At 37.9% G+C, this 16,566-nt stretch overlaps 1 protein-coding gene across 4 annotated transcripts in view; it reads left to right on the top strand.

Annotated features, from left to right (window-relative positions):
* RALGPS2 (Ral GEF with PH domain and SH3 binding motif 2) overlaps positions 1-16,566 on the top strand; it is a 109,012-nt gene that overhangs the window by 37,215 nt on the left and 55,231 nt on the right. For all 4 annotated transcript variants that reach the window (XM_088170333.1, XM_014874766.2, XM_088170334.1 and 1 more), the window contains exons 5-8: positions 2,811-2,894; positions 8,595-8,684; positions 11,849-11,941; positions 15,952-16,078. In XM_088170333.1, the coding sequence (XP_088026459.1) occupies positions 2,811-2,894; positions 8,595-8,684; positions 11,849-11,941; positions 15,952-16,078 (394 nt within the window). The remainder of the gene's footprint in view (positions 1-2,810; positions 2,895-8,594; positions 8,685-11,848; positions 11,942-15,951; positions 16,079-16,566) is intronic.

The raw sequence follows: 16,566 nt of genomic DNA, 5'->3' as shown, positions 1-16,566 counted from the left end.
CATATGTGTTCATATTGAAAATCTTTACTGGGTTATTGTCTTTAACCTTTTCGTCCCCTGTTTCACCAGGCTAAGCAGTGAAAAAAAATTCACTTACTGAGTATTCTTAATCTCTACTTACTCTGAAGTTGTAGAACGGTTCCACTGTTAATCTTTGCTTCTCCTCTTTCTCCTCGTTTTGAAACTTTCCCTTTGACCTAGATAAAGGTTTTTATGAGCAATCTCACAATCTCACTCTCTGCTCACAGCAGAGTACTGGTTATAATTTAAATGTTCCCACAGAATTTTCTTAAGGAAAATAAAATGCTATGTATTAAAAAGGGAATGAAAACCAAAATGAGTTAGAGAAGGTTCCGTTTTTGTATTCTTGATCCTATGTCTTTCAGTTTTCCACATCAGTTTAAATGTACCACATTAAATAAGAAATTGGTGGTTGTAGTGATGTAGCTCCTGTTCCTAAGCTGACAGGCAGACTAAAGAAATAATTCTGGGGAATACTTCAGATTTGAAATTTCTTGTGGAAAAAGTGGAATCCTAAAGGATGATGAAGAAATAGAGTAAGTAAGAAATAGACAGCAAAGCCTGTTTAGCAGAGAAGTGAGTATTTTCATAGGAGGATGTGAGTGGTTTCTCAGTTGCAGTGTGGGGTGTGTGTGTTATTGCCATCCTGAGTGCAGTCCCATGTGTCCTTGTTTGGGACTGCGTGGGACCACTCCAGGCCAAATCCAGGGAGGGCAAAATCCATGGTGGCTGCTCTTCTGCTGATGGCATCTTTGGGCAGTGAGCTCACACAGAGAGGGGCAGGAGGGTTATGATCAGGGATCCCCCGAGGCAGAAGGATCAGGTGGTCATGCTGGGAAACCACTCCTCTTTCAGTTTGAAGATGAGAGAAAAGAAAGTTGGCTGCATGAGGGAGAGGAGTCTTACAAGTGTGGTGAGGAAGCTGCACTTCCTGAAGGGAGGGGGAAAATGCTTTTGGAATCACGAAGCTCTGTGCCTCTGCTGTGTCTGTCCCTGAACGGTGGTGTGGATGTCACTCTAAGCTGTTGAAGAATCAGAACTGGCACAGGTCACGAGTTCCTGTGTGATTGTGCCTCAGCAGCACTGGAAGAAGATCTGGATGTGTGTTTTCCCAGGAAGGAGCAGGATCTTTTGTTTTGCAGTATTCTCAAGTTTGTTGCCACTGATGTCTATACCCTGTGGACCCTTAGATGTACAGAGCCAGGGCAGTGGGAAGCTTCTACTCAGAATAATTTTGAGTTTTTCACTCAGTGATGACAATTGCAATTGAAGGACATGGCCTGAATTTGTAAGAAATTCCCATGTTTTTGTTTTCCCTAAACCTGAGGTGACAACTAATTTTTCCCTGCTGTTAAGGAAGGGTTATCAGATGCCAGTGGATGAATTCCCTTGTGTTCCTCCTAGTACAGAGCTGTGATTCCAGTGGAAACTAGAGATGCTGAGGGATAGAGAATGAAATCAAGTCTCTTGAATGGCTCCCTTCTCCAGTAGCCTGCTCTCCTTTGGAACAGGGGTAATTCAGGGCTGTGTGATTGTCTCATGCATACTCATTGAGGGGAAGGTGTGTAAGTACAGGGGCAAGTGCTTCCCTGTTCTGAATATGCCAGATTTTCTAAGGTAGATTTAGCTGGCATGGCTTTCTACTGAAATTTGAAGGAATGGCCCTAAATACAAGGCCATACATTCTCCATTCTTTCCAGTGCCTGGCCAGGAATCTCTGGATCTTCTCTAACAAGTACCAGCACACCACAAACTTCAAATAGAAGAATTCAGGGTCCCTCTTAACTGACATGAGATTCTTTACTTTTGGGACATTGGTTGGAAAGATGCTAAGAAGTTTCTCATTTAAAAAAGTTTAGAAAATAAGAACTTAGATTATCCAGTTACTAAATTGTTTTAAACTGTGTCTTAAGTGGCACAATTATTTGTTACATGTTGAGTCATCTTATCTTGGTTATATGGCAGCTGGATGTATAGTGTGAATCTAGCTTCAGTTTTCAGCCTGGTGGTAAAACTGAGAGCACTTCAGAGTGGATGATCTGGAAGGAAGACATGAAGAGGTAAAAAGGAAGGGCTGTACTTTGCTGTTACACTACTTACTAAGTTGTGTCTATATTGATTATTTTTCATAGTAGAGCTGTGGAACAGGTTGTGTCCTGAATGCTGTGTTTGCATCTGTTTATGTGCTGTTGTATACAAGTGGAAAAGCTTATTTTGGTACATTTAGTTATTTGTGATTTCAATAAAAAACCTATTTGTTGAAATTAAGTGATAGTAAATAACAAGATGATGCAGTTTCCCAAAGTAGGCTCCTTTGGAAGGGAAAACTGAAAATAGTGTTTCTTTTATTGTTATTGCAAATGATGACACTTTTTTGTTATTTCTTTAATGCAACGTGCCAAGTTAAAAATATGGGACATTTCTTAGATTGAATTAACTAGGTGTATCATCTCCAAATATCTTCAGAAAGTGATTCAAAACAAAGGACATTTGGCTCTCTAGCTCAGATTCACGTTTGAAGCAGGATTTTCTGTGGTGACAAAATTAGGAAAGCTCTAATTAAGCAAATGATGAATTGTAGTAGTCCAATAACTCAACACAATTCAGAAATAATACTTGTAGAATCTCAGTTTGCAGAAGGAATCAGAACAAGTATAACTGTATTACTTCAATGTGTTGTTGCTCTGTTATTTCAAAACTTACAAGATTTGTGTCTTCATATGCCTTTGGCTCTGAACATGTGTTATGCACTAAATTAAAGAAGTCAATTTTCATCCTTGTTCTCCCAGGAGCTGGCAAGCTGTGGCTGGAATAAAAAAGAGAAATACAGTTCTGCACCAAATGCTGTTGCTTTCACCAGAAGATTCAATCATGTGAGTTATTTTTTTCCAGCATTATTACATGTACACATTTTAGAAAGTCTGTGGGATTAAGTGTTCTGGCACATCACTTTTATTTTGGGTCACAGTTGATTACTTGACAACGTAAGGAAATCCTTTTTGCAGATACTTTATCTACAGGATATGCAGAAAGACCTAACCAATGTTGAAGAAATATTCTGTTTTAAATAGCAGCAATCGATGAAAAGTGCATGTTTTCCCCAGAACTGCTGGCTGTCTTTTATATAGAGACAGAATCATAATTACAGGTTATAGGCTTGCCATACAGGATTTCTGGGTTAGTAATTAGATGTAATTTTCTTCTGTGTTAGTTGAGTGTCTTATGATTCACATAGATATTTTTGTCCCTAGAAATAGAAGCCTCTTGTCAGCATAGGTATCTTTTTAAGTTGATTTGAGGCAAACTTTTAAAAATTCCAAACAATTTTTCTGTAAAAAATTTGTTCTGTAACTCTCTATTTGGCATAATTTTAGGTAGTATGTCTGAGATTTATGGTTTTCTTACCCAACAATTTCTCTGTATAAAATCAACTATTAGCAGAATTCTCCCATTCTCCACAATTAAAGCTGGAAGAGTCCAGCTGTGTAGTTACCCAATCATCTCTCAAAACTTTGATGCTCTTTTTAAGTAATGGCATATTTTCTCTCTCAGTTGAAGTAATTCTATTACTCTCGTTTCTCCTCTTGTAAATGTTTAATCATGTGTCAAATTTACAATCCATCTTGCCAACTTAACCTGTGTACCCAGTCTCAGACTTAGAGAGATCTTTGTTAATCATCTGAAGCTCCAACCAAACCTCTCAACTTTTCAGGGATTTTTTTCCCTTTAAATTCTTGTGTACTTTCTCACTTTTCATGATTGCTGTCATTGAGGATATGATCAAATCCTATTATTTTTCACTGCTGACAGTTAGAATATTTCTTAAGCTACTGAATGAAATGCTTGTCTGGGTTTGGGTTTTGGACACTTGCCTGCTTCTGCACCGGACTAAAGAGAAAATGTTACACTGCAGACTTTTTGTGACTGTACCATCTATTGAGATTTGGGGTGTTTGGTCAAAAATTTGGGATTTTTTTGGTGGGTTTTTTGTTGTTGTTGCTGTTCTGCATTTAGTTGAAATTCTCCTGATCTAGCTTTTGAAGTTGCTTCTGTTAGAATATATAAGCTAGTACAAAAACATTCACGGTTTTGACTCTAATCTCACGGATACACCACTGGTTTCAGCATTTGCTGCCTCACATATTCATGGAAATTGACTCTTCCAAGAAATGTTTTGTTTTGCTGAATATTGTGGAATGATTCTGTAGTAAAAACCATGTTAGGCAGTGTAACTCATCAAGGTCTTCACTTCTCAGTTGTTGTTACATGCTGTAGTGAAGAACTGCAGGAACTGCCTGAAGTCAACTTCAGACATACTAAAGAATTGATAAAATATGCTCAGTAGCCAGAAGGAGGGAGGGGAAACTTTATCATGGGAAAGGGACTTATATCAGCCTTTGTTCTGGCATCAAGGAAGCCATCAGTGTAGGAGTAGAGAGGGAAAAGGACAGATATTGTTTCTGTTCCATTTACCTGGGAGGGTTCTAATGCTTAGCCCTAAAATAAATAATTGGGAAAGTCATAGGGACTTGTGGCCTTCTCAGGCAGGAATACATGTCATCAAAATTTTGTTAACCTTGGAAGTTTCATTGGGTTTAAATTAAGCATTATGCATCTGTCTCTTCCCTTTTTGCCCCCAGCTTGCCAAAGGAAAACCATGAACAGCTCTCACTTTCTAAATAAATTAGTATTAAATTACTAACAGCTGCTTCACAGCAAAATGATGTGCAGGTAGCATTTTGGAAGCAGTGATGATTCTGTGCAGCTGATTACATTCCACTGAGGATGAAGCTGAGCAGTTGCAGCATTAGTTGTGGGATAATTGGATGTGGTGTCTGTAAAAACAGATCAGTTCAGGGAAGAGAAATGAGTTGAATCCTTCCATGCCAGGACTCTCCTGTTCTTGGAGAATTCACTGTTGAGTGGTACTCCCTATAGATCTACGTACCTAATTTTTTTTTTAATATGTAACTTCTTCACTTGTTTTTTTTTTGAACTCTAATCTCTCATTTTTCAGATATCTTCTGAAAATGAGTTGTACACTTGCTTTTATTGGTAAACCTGTCAAAGTGCACAATTGCCAAGTTCACTTACGAAATCATTGTCTTACCTTTTGAAAATAAACTTTTATCATATGTTTCAAGTAAACAGGTTTTTTAAGGTAACTTTTTGTATAAAGGTCGCTATTGGTCTCTTGGTTATCAGAGTCTCTCAGCTGAAAATCTCTTTCTTGAGGTTTTTATTTAAATGGGACTGGAGCTGTGCTGCCACAGAGCTTAAAATGTTAGAGAAACTTGTCAGCTAGATTCAGTACATTAGAACAATCTTAAAGGAAGAGATTGCAAAAGGAAACTTTTATGTTTTGATGACTGTGTTTATGGGTGTTTTTTGGATTTTTTTGCATCCTTTTTTTAACCCAAATGCAAACATTGTATGAAGAACTTTCTCTTGAATATTGTAGTGTTGCTGAATTGGATTTAACTGGGATTATTGGAAATTAAGGAATGGAGTGGTTCGTAGGCATGGAAGATATCTGAAAGAAAAATCCAGAAGCTATTAAAGGGATATTCTTGAATTTCTCTATCTTTTGATTAGCACAGAAAGCAAAGATAGTTTTGGAAGCAATGACTATGAACTTAAAAGCACCAGTATAACAGAATTGGTATTTCAGATAAGGCAAATATGGGATAATTTAAAAATCCTAAGTTGTGATTCAAGTAGATAGATTCAAAGTTAAGCCTGTTATTCTCAGTTGACCTTAATAGGGAAGACTATAAATATACAATTATATGTTAAGGCTCTAAATGCTGCCTTGAACTGGTATCAAAGGTATTGATACCCAAAGGCTGGGAGTCATGTAGCTGATTGATGTTGGTATAATAACATTTAAATGCAGCAAGAGAATATATGGAACAAATACATTTTATTCATGTAAGGAATGAAACAAAATATTTATTTAATTTATTGCTCTTTCAATATGTGTGATCCATTAGGTTATAGTGCTCTCTAAAGATACCATTTAATAGACAAGAGCAGCCATAAGCCAGTGTTTATGTCAGTAAAAACACATCAGAGAAGACTGCAAGTGTTTGAAGGAGAAGTGATTAAGTGTGTTTAATTCTTTATCTCCTTCCTGCTGTGTCACTGAAGGGCTCTTAGCTTTGAAGGAAATTTGTTCTGGTTTGTTTAGCTTTTTTCTTTTCCTGCAAGAGCATGGAGGTGTTGAGGTGAGGTCTGGCTCAGAGTGGGACAGAAACCAGGCTTCTTTGGGCAAACAAGAGCACTTGGGTATCACAGTGTTTGTGTCTCTGTGATGCCAGAGACAGCTGCCAACTTCCACAAATCAGAAATCAGGACTGACAGAGAAGATTGGAGGATATTTGTCCTGATGAAAATGCTGGAGTGTTGCTCTGTGTTCTGAGCAAGTATGTCACAGTCTGGCCCATCACAGGCATTCTCCTGTGACATCAGCACTTCATGAACTTAAAATCAGAGATTTGGGATTTTAAGGTGCAGTGCTCTGTGTGTTGTCCTTACCTGATTCTTTATGATACAGAAGTCTGTGTTAAAAATTTAAATTCCCTTGATCTTCAGCAGGAAAGTGTCTCCTTAAAAACTCACTGATCAGTCAGGGGAAAAAAGTTCTTTTTCTCAAGCTCTGTAACTACAGCAGAGCACCGGACTGGACAAAATTTTGAAGTACTGTCAAATATTTTAGGTATTCTGTATTTCTGTATTTGATAGAATTGAAGAATATCTCAAGCTGGAAGGGCACATAAGGATCATCAAGTGCAAATCCCTGCTCCAGGCAGGACTCAGTAAGGACATCTTCAGAATATTTAATTAAAGAAAGTACTGGAGAAGACCTGGCAACAATCTATGTATTTTTGTTTTCTAAACAATGAAGAAAAGTGCAAGAGTTCAAGTTTTCTTTTTCTCTCAATACTCCTGAGATTGTCTCAGCAGTTGGAGCCCCGTCCTTAAGGGAGAATTACTCTATAACTAAACAAAGGGAATGGCAATCTCTGTCATTTAAATACAGGTCCTGTCACTATGATTTTCAGATTATTACAATTTGATGATGTACCATTAAAAATGAGACTTTTTCATATTTTCTCCTTTTAATTTTAAACAGTGGTTTCAAAACATCTGCCATTTTTGAGCATGGCAACATGCTGAGATTTTTTTAATCACATGGAACCACTTCTTGTTTGTGAGGATAGGACAGTTTGTCAGCAGATATTTTGCTTTGTGAAAAAGAAAAAGAGTAAAGAAAATGAAGAAAAATTAAAGGAAACAGAAACCTGAGCTCCATGGTTAATTCTTTCCTGGCTAATACAATCTTAGACAAACAGACCAAAAGAAAGTGATTCGTATGCAAGATGTTTGTGGGGATTTTTTGGAGGGTTTTCTTGTCATTCTTCCATTTCTCAGTTCCAAAGAGCTGTTTAACATCCCAGTTTTCATCAGATCTCTGTAGTTTCACTGTCAATGTAATAATTTTGGAGGTGTGGATCTTCATATGCTCTTTTCTGTCTTAGGAGTTATTGTACTGTACAAAGTGGAACAGGATATTTCATTTTTCTCATTGAGATTTTGGCCAGGAACCTGAATATGTGCACAGAGTTAGTTTACAAGAAGTAGTTTAGCATCACTTAAAAATCAAAGCAATATGACATGTTGAAAAGTTTTCATCTATGAGAGTAAACTTACAGTAAATTTCTTCATACACCGTTTTCAGTAGTTTTGTAAATACCAGTTATGCTGTATCTTGATGATAATTTTTTTTTTCCTAACTCATAGCAAATACATGAATAAAAGCTGCAGTATTTGTTACCCTTTGCTAGTTCATTGCTACTCCTTTATTACAATTACGAAAGTTTTTAATTTTTATCAGTCTTTGTGAGGGCAGAGGGTGGGAGGGAGCAGAGAAGAGAAAACAGTGGAGTTTAGACATAGTACCAAACACTTTTAAAATACAGCCTTTGTTAGACATTCATGTAAGAATGAAATGCAGCAGCCATTCTTTATAGTGAATTGAGCAGGGATCTTACACAGCAGTGAAGTCAGTCCTAGAGAGTTAACTGGGAGTATGACCCTGTGCTGTACATCAGCAGGTAATTGGCATATCCAGAAATAAGGGTATAAACTAGAAGCTAGGTTATGGCAGAGCTTCCTATCCTACCTTCTAATTTTGTTCAGGGTTAATTTGTTTTGAGGTGTTGGGAATGGCAGTGAATTATAGTTGAAGCTGTTCAATTCATGTAAGAGTTAACTAACACAGCTTTGATGTTATGGGAAAGCAAACCAATGGATATGATTCAATGTTAGTGTTTATATTCCTTAATTTTGTAGGCCTTTCATAACATTTCTTTATGATTTTATTTTCCTTGGAGAGCACTGTTTGAAGTTTGAGTGTTTTGCCGTTTGCTTTATGTGTGATCTCACCCTCAAGCTTACCCTGAGCTCAAGTCTGTTTCCATAGATCATACTTCAACAAAAATAAATAAAACTTTTAAAAGTATAGTGTTGAAACTTTGTATTTTTAAAAAGGCTTTTCTTCTATATTTTAGGTAAGCTTCTGGGTTGTTAGAGAGATTCTGCATGCACAGACTTTAAAAATACGAGCTGAGGTTTTGAGCCACTACATCAAAACTGCAAAGGTAAGAATTTGTATTTTGAAGGGGGTGTGGGATTCACCATGATCAGAGGTTTTATACCCAGTTTGGTCAGTTCAGGAATACACGTGGGGAAATACTTGTCTGATACCTCACTTAGCTGTGGTTGTTTCTGTTGACATCAGTAGCTGTTTGGCTTCTGTGTTGTCACAAAATGTAGTCACTTTAAACAGCATTTGTCAGAACAGAAATGGTTTGCTTGCTTTTACCATTGGAAGGAAAGCATCTTTTATCTCTTACTCAAAGAATATCAACTTCTTAAATGGGGTATGAAAAATAGACTTTGATTCAGAAGACATTTTGGAGCTCTCAGTCTTTCCTAAGCTTTTTGGACTGACATTCATAAGAAAAGGGTCAGCAAATCTGGAGTGACATGTAGCCCTTCAAATAGAGTGAAACTGCCTCACAGTAGTGAGAAGGGGATGTTTTTCAAGTTTCTGCTGTCAAATGGTGGCTGCCTTTTACTATAGCTGACTGCTGTGACTACCCCAGGTTACCTGCAAAAAAAAAGATGTAAAATATTTGTTAATTAATTAATTTTATATTCAAGCACATTCCCTGTCTTGACAAGCCCTTTCTAGTGAAGCAATATTTTGCTCTTGTGGGATTTGAGTCTCAACTTTGGGCAAAGCAAGAGCTGATTTTGTAGGATTCTGCAGGCTTTGCTCAGTAATCATGCTGTGGTCATAAAGTGTTAATGAGCTCTCTTAAACATCTTTTTGATATCTGGTGAGTTAATGTATTTTCGTTTCGTGTATTTTTAAAAGTCAATTCTTGTGGTTTTGTTTGAAATACGAACATAAAAAAATTGGCTTCATGATCCATGTCCCTCCACAGCAGAGGGAGGTTTAGCTCAGTGGCCATAGTGCAGAAGAGATGTGGGAAGCCAGGTGGGCTCGGGTCTGGTTCATACTGGGATGGGACTGGCCAGTGCTGGGTGTTGTAGGCTCAGCTTTGGGTGCAGCCCCCTGAACGTGCCTGAGCTGACCAGTGCCCTGCAGGCTGCAGTGTCTGCTGGAATGCTGCCGGCTTGGAGGCAATTATGTGCTCTAAGAATCAGATAATTGAGCTTTGCTTATCTGTCAGCTGTAAAAATAAGTTACAAAAAGCAAGAAGCTCCGTATGGGGTGTTTTTTATATCAGTTCATTTAGCTCTGTTCTTGTTACCTTGGCTTTGCTTACATATGGCTGCTGACATGAAGTTACTGCAGTGGGGGCTGTTGGAAGGAGTTTCTGTTATCCAGAGCTATTATCAAAGCAGCTTGATGCCAGAGGTCTCACTAATTACCTTTTCTTTAGAGAAGCTGTAAATGCACTCCACAGTGAATTCCTTGTGCTGGCAGCCTGTTGTATCCCTGGTAGTCTTTTAATGGTATCTCACCTACAGTTCTTAATGCATGAAGTAATTAGACCTAACAGCTGCATTCCCCTGAAGTTCCCAGACTGTCCTGATGGGTGGTGACTTCTGTTTCATTGCTTGCAGCAGCTGGGAAAGCCCTTTTTTCATTTCTGATCAGCTACACTATCCTTTGGGACAGTGAACTTTATTACCTTGCTTGGGATGTGTGTGTGAGGAAAAAAGGTTTTTGTGTAAGTGGAGGGGCAAACTTAAGCAGGACTACTTGGAAGGATAACAGGACTGTGGTGTATGACAAACATCCAACCCCTTCCACCTTATACCCCACAAAATACTGATTACACTTGGTTACTAAAGAATCCTCCCAAAAGAGGATGAGGAGAGGGAAGCACTTCAATAGAAGGTGTGGGCAAACTTCCACTGTCCAGACTTCCCCAGCAGGACATGCTGGAATCATGGCAGTCTGATCACCCAGACTGGAAATGCTACTGGGGTGCCATTAAAAGTGACATTTCTGACTAATGCTTGAGAGGAGTTTGTTCCATAAAAGGCCGTAAGTTTCCTGGCAAGTGTGTTAAGTGGAGAGATAATAATTTGCTCTGTTCCAAAACTACTAGCCAAAAATCATGCTTGGTTTTGGCTTTCATCCTTCCAAATAGAGGCTCTTCTTTGATGTTCAGCATTTAGTCAGTATTCCTTTGGTCTAGTTTTTTTGTCCTTTTGCCTCTTGAAAGGCTTCCTTAACAAGAAGTAAGCTCAGTTTCAAATAGGAAAAAGGATTTCCACTATTTTTTTAATAGGAAGGGTTCCTTATTTTTCTTGCTGGAATGCTAACCTACCTTGGTGAATATTTCAAATGGATTAAACAAGATTTGCAATGCTGTGATTGAGTATCATTTCTCCTTAGCAAAGTCTCTCTGTTAGGGGTAAAGCCTCAAATGGGGTGCACTGCACCAAAAATGAATGTAGTTTGGATCTCTGGGAGCTCACAGTTATCAGAACAATTGATGTTGCAGAAGAGCTTCAGGAAGAGCATTTTCCTCCACACTATTTTTAAGCTTTCATGACAGTAGTACCAGTAGTTACTTGGCCAAGGCAGTGGATAGTTTTGAGACAGAGAGAAAGGAAAAAGAAAAGGGAGGGAAATTCCAAATGCACTTAACACACTGCTTTGTAGAGATTTTTAAAGGTAATTCTTTTACCCTAATGTTTTTGCCATTCAATTTTGATTGGGTTGTTGCTTTCCACTAGTTAGTTGTCATAGCCTAGAAATGGCCTTTCAGTAAGAGGGGTGCTCCAGCTATGTGGCTTTTGAAATCTACCTCCATCATTTCATCCTGCCAAGACATCTTCTAGGTGCTTTGATGTACCCTTGGTAGTTGCATAAACTTTAGGTACTGACATGATTACATCATTCACCACTGGGTTGTCCTTTCTGGCATGTTATTTTAAAATACTATTGAATGCTATGAAAGGAATTTGTTGGGTTTGAATGTCAGAAAATTTCTGGCACTTCTAATATATTCCCCAAGATACGTGTCTATATAGATATTTTTAAGGGTTCTCTATGGGCTATGAAACAGCTAGTCTTATCCAAAACCATAGAGATGCAGTAATGAAAAATTAGGAGGTGCCATAAAAGTGGTCTGTGTACACAGCAGTTCACTCTAACACTTCATTTTAGATCATGCAAGATTTCTGCATCTTTATATTGTTATTTATTCTGTATGCATTATCGACAGCACTTGGAATGTTGTTTATTGTTACTATTTTTCTCTTTTTTTGTCCTCAGAAACTGTATGAGCTGAATAACCTCCATGCTCTCATGGCAGTGGTGTCAGGCCTCCAGAGTGCTCCCATCTTCAGGCTGACCAAGACGTGGGCGGTAAGTAAGCAGCAGGACAAGGGGGTGGGCTTAATCTGTTCTCAGGTAAATACAGAATTCTGAAGCTTCTTTTCAAGGATGCAGCAGTTACTACAGACAGCTTTAACTTTGTTCTGCTGCATACATAATGCTTCTAGTTCCTCTGAAGTCTATGGTTTCCTCTTAATTTTTTTTTTCCATTCTGCTGTAGAAATATTTTCCTCTGAAAAATAGTTCCCTGCAGATTCTGCTAAATACAGAGGCTTCTCATGTGGCCAGAAGCCATTTTGTATTTAGTTGCTGGAAAATTCTGAATGCCAGAGCGGGTCATACTTGAATCATTTAGGGGTTTATACTGTTGGAATTTTTTTTTTTTTTAACTATGGAGAGCAGATGTTCAGAAATTCTTTATTCAGTTTCCATAAAGACATTTGTTGTTTCTCTGACTGATAACTAACTCTAGCACTTTTCATTTTCATTTCATAGTTACAACTCCATTAGACGGTATATTTGTAGTTCTGCCTTTGTACAGTTGTGAAAGGACAGTATTCTTTGGAATAATTTTTATTTGTCATCTGTTTTTTGACTGGTATTAATATTTTTTATCATTGTATTCTTGTTCTTTGATAAGAAGAATATTAGGAGTTACTTTTGTTCATTGATACTTTAGAGCTTAGAAGACAGTCCTTATTCAGCCATATATTATGTAGTTTTTCAGCTGTTTCAGATGAATGTGACATTCAGTGTGACAGAAAAAATGAGATGATTGAGATGCTTCTGTGCAAGGGATATATATATAAGTAGATCACTAAGAAAAGCTGAAAACTTTCACTGAACACACATCAGTGCATCCTTGGATGTTGCAAAAAGTTTATTTGTCTGAGAACTGCATGAAAATGTTGTTCAGTTGATTAATATTCCCAAAATTGAATATAATTCACTTCTGTCAAGATACTCATCTAGAATTCTGGTCACATTTTGCAAATGCAAAGTTGAGTTAGACATTGCTTCCAAATACCAAAAATCTCTCTGAGGAAATCTTAGTGAAATTAACACTTCAAAATGATCTCGAGGAGAACTTCTGGTTTTCAGATTTATGTTGAGGAATTGATGCATCAACAGTTTTATGTAACTGTGAGGCCGAGTTGATTTTTAAATCTCTTTTTGTACACGGCTCAAATTAAATGTAACTATTACCATATATGAATAATAACCACATTCATTACTACCATGATGATGCCATTCAGAACTGGGACTCCCCAGTTTGTTTTGCTGCTGAGTTATGCACTAGTTTGCACTTACAGATTTATTTGTGTGCACTTGACATATGTATCAGTCTTTAAAGTTCATCCCTCTTCCAACCTCTGAAAGTCCAGGTACCTTCTCCCACATTTCTGCAGGTGTTGGATTCCTCCTGCAATCCCAAGTGAGTCTGTGTTTTTCATCATCTTACATAAGCCCTTGCAAATTCAAGTTGCAGGGTAGCTCCCAGCAATGTGCACTGCAAACTGATTTAGTTGTCCTTCTCTTGGAAGTTCAGCATATACATTCATGAAGGTAATTCTAAGCCTTTGGTTTTCTGTATATTAAAAGCAAGAAAAGGCACACCAAGCCTTTATTTGGGTAAGTTACACAGGAACCCTCCAAAACGTTCAACAAGGAAGAATTTCTTCTCCATTTCTGAGATGGTTTGTAGCAACCCTCAATCAACTCAATTTACAAAGTCAGGAAAATAGCTGCAGGTATATTCATTCCCTAAAAAAAAAAAGCCACCTTAAATGTTTGGAATCTAGAGTTGAAAGGAGCCATTAAATACTTGCTTGGAATCTAATACTCCAAAAAAAGATGAAATGCATGTCTTCTGACAGTATGTCTGAATTTGTCTGAAATTTGTCTCGCTCATTGCCTGCACACACTCTGAACTCTGGAGAATAATAAGTGCTGCTTTTAATGTGTGATTTACCCCATGCAAAACTTGAGAAGAATTGTGAGCCTTTCCAAGAAAGATCACAGAATAGAATATTCAGCTTCTCTCCATTTAATGTTATAGGAATTCTAGATGACCAGCGAGGGTTTAGGCAATAAAGCAAATAATCATTAAACGTGTGAAGTGGGGTGAAGCCATCCTGAGACCTCATCTCTTTTTGCTGGCATTTCAAGAAGGTTGTATTCAGTGCTGGCACACTATAGCTAGAAAGCCAAGAGCAATTTAGAAGGCTCCAAATTCTTCCCTGCTGCTATAAACAGTCAGCCTTAGCTTTTATTCTCTCTGCATATGTACAGCTCTTCACTGTTCTTTTCATCCAAGAGACAGAAGAAGAAACATTATTTAAAAAAGAAGCAGCTCCAAAACTGAAGGACTAAGAAATAGGTCCTTACTTGGCCATTACAGAAACACTTCTAATGTGCTTGGCTTCTCTGGACTTTCCTCCCTGAATGCAGGAAGTGGAAGCATGGCATGGATTGGCCTAGGAGCACCAGGAGAAGTCATGCAGGATCAGCTTGTTATGAGATGATCCAAAGAGCCTGAAAAGATACATCAGACTTGAATAGGAGTGTGTAAATCAGCATGTTTTGAGGAAAATGCAGTTCATTTCATTCAAGTTTGAAATCAGGCTATTATTATATCTGTTAGTCTTGTCTTACCTTTCAGTCTGCAGAACTACAAAAACCTTTCAGACACTAAATGATGGCAGAATGTTTCAGGATATTATTAGAAGCAAGCTGATCCAGGCTGATAAAACTGTAGCCAGCTTTGAGAAGATGAACTTCAAAAGATAAATGTCATGTTAGGGTGGTTGGAAAGGAGTCATGTCAGTCTACTGCTTCCTTCTCCTGGAAGAGTCTGCAGTTCTGATGAGTGGAGATTCTGTTCATTTCAGTGTTGGAACCAAACCTGAATTAGGGATGCAATTAATTGCTGGAATGTCAGTGATGAGTATGTCTTGGGAGACAATTCACTTTCAACTAGTGGCTTTCTCTGGAAAGCCAGTGTTTAGTTTGTCTGTCCTCATGAAGAGTTGGATATAGGAAATGGAAGTGAAAATAAATTATTTCAACAGTGAATTTGCACAAGGGAGACTTCACTTCTGTCAGGCTCACCTAGGTTGATCTTTAACTGAAGTGAAGAGGGAATATGTGTAGAAATTCAGTGATCTGACCCTTGTAATGGCATTGTAGGGGGAAAATTGTGACTGGGACTTGGAACACTGAATCTCCTGCCAAAATGTTTGGTGGGAAGATCTTACACCCTTTGTTAAATTCTGACTCTGAGTTGAAGTGAAGACTTTGAGGGAGTTTTGCAGCAGCAGTTCAGCAAGATGTTTGGAAAATATCTTAACTTACTTTCCCCATCTTACAAAGAGAGTCTGGTTGCTGTTAATTGTATCAAAGGAAGGAATTGGAGACAGGAGGAATGGATCATGAAGGAGAACCATGACTTTTAAGTTTTCTGTTCAAAGTGAACATTTCTGTAATATTTAAGAGCCAGTAAAATTGCCAGTTGTCAGACAAACACAAATCCATGAGCCTTCTGTAAAAAACGATAGATAAAATCCTTACTCAAATCCAAAATATAGCCAATACTAGCCACTGTGAAGAGAATTGACTCCATCCCATTCCAAGCCAACACGCTTAGAGACAATCAGAGTGAAAATGTTACTGGCTTGAATACTGCTGATGTGGACAGCACATGAAGTTGTGATGTGTGTTAGCTAGTTTTGTTTTTTTGGTAACTTACATTGTTTCAGAAGGATCCTTCAGGACACCAGTGTTTAATTTTTAGAAGTATTTTTAAATTTAACACCTAAAATTGTTGTTTTTCTTTGTAAACTTTCCACGTGCTCCTCTTTAAGAGGTAAAGGATGTAATTTTGAAGCAGCTGGAAAAAAAAATAAACAGAAAAAGCCAGCACACCAATAACAGCAACCACAGTGGGGAAGTGGAGATCTGTGCTTGTAATGGTAAAAGAGGAAATCATAATGATCAAACTTAAACTCATCTGGTTTTGCCTTCTTTTTTTCTTTACATAGTTACTGAGCCGGAAGGATAAAGCCACCTTTGACAAGCTGGAATATGTAATGAGTAAAGAAGATAATTACAAAAGGCTTCGAGACTATATCAGCAGCTTGAAGATGACTCCTTGTATTCCCTACTTAGGTAAGCTGTAGCCTGTTTCTCCAGTAATTACATCAGCTAAACACCATCTTTGAAGCATTCAGGAAACTCTTGAGTATTTCAGTGGAGAGTCTGCAAGACAAGGTTGATTCTGGACACTCTGTATGTGATAGGACAGAACCTCAGAAAGAAAAAACCTCTTAAAGCTCACAATCACTGCAAGTTTTACATCCAGCATCAGTTTTCTAGGAAACTATTTTGCCACATGTTGTACTGATACAATGACTTCTGGAGAATTACTTCCATTGTTATGCCTGCCAATCCTCCTGAATACTAAATACTTGACTGTTCTAGTAATGATGGCTTTTCATTTATGAGAAGCTATAAATCACAAGCCTTTGAGAGAAATAAATGTAGATCTTAGAGTAAATCTGGAGATCTGGTAAAATCTGGAGATATTGCTGCATTTAATATACACCAATGTGACAAGAGAAACAAGGCTGAATCAGTTATAACAACCTAATGGAGTA

This window comes from Sturnus vulgaris, chromosome 9 (assembly GCF_052056855.1).
Source record: "Sturnus vulgaris isolate bStuVul1 chromosome 9, bStuVul1.hap1, whole genome shotgun sequence".
Lineage (NCBI taxonomy): Eukaryota > Metazoa > Chordata > Aves > Passeriformes > Sturnidae > Sturnus > Sturnus vulgaris.
The sequence above is the reverse complement of the archived record's forward strand: the minus strand, read 5'-3'. Positions and strand labels throughout refer to the sequence as shown.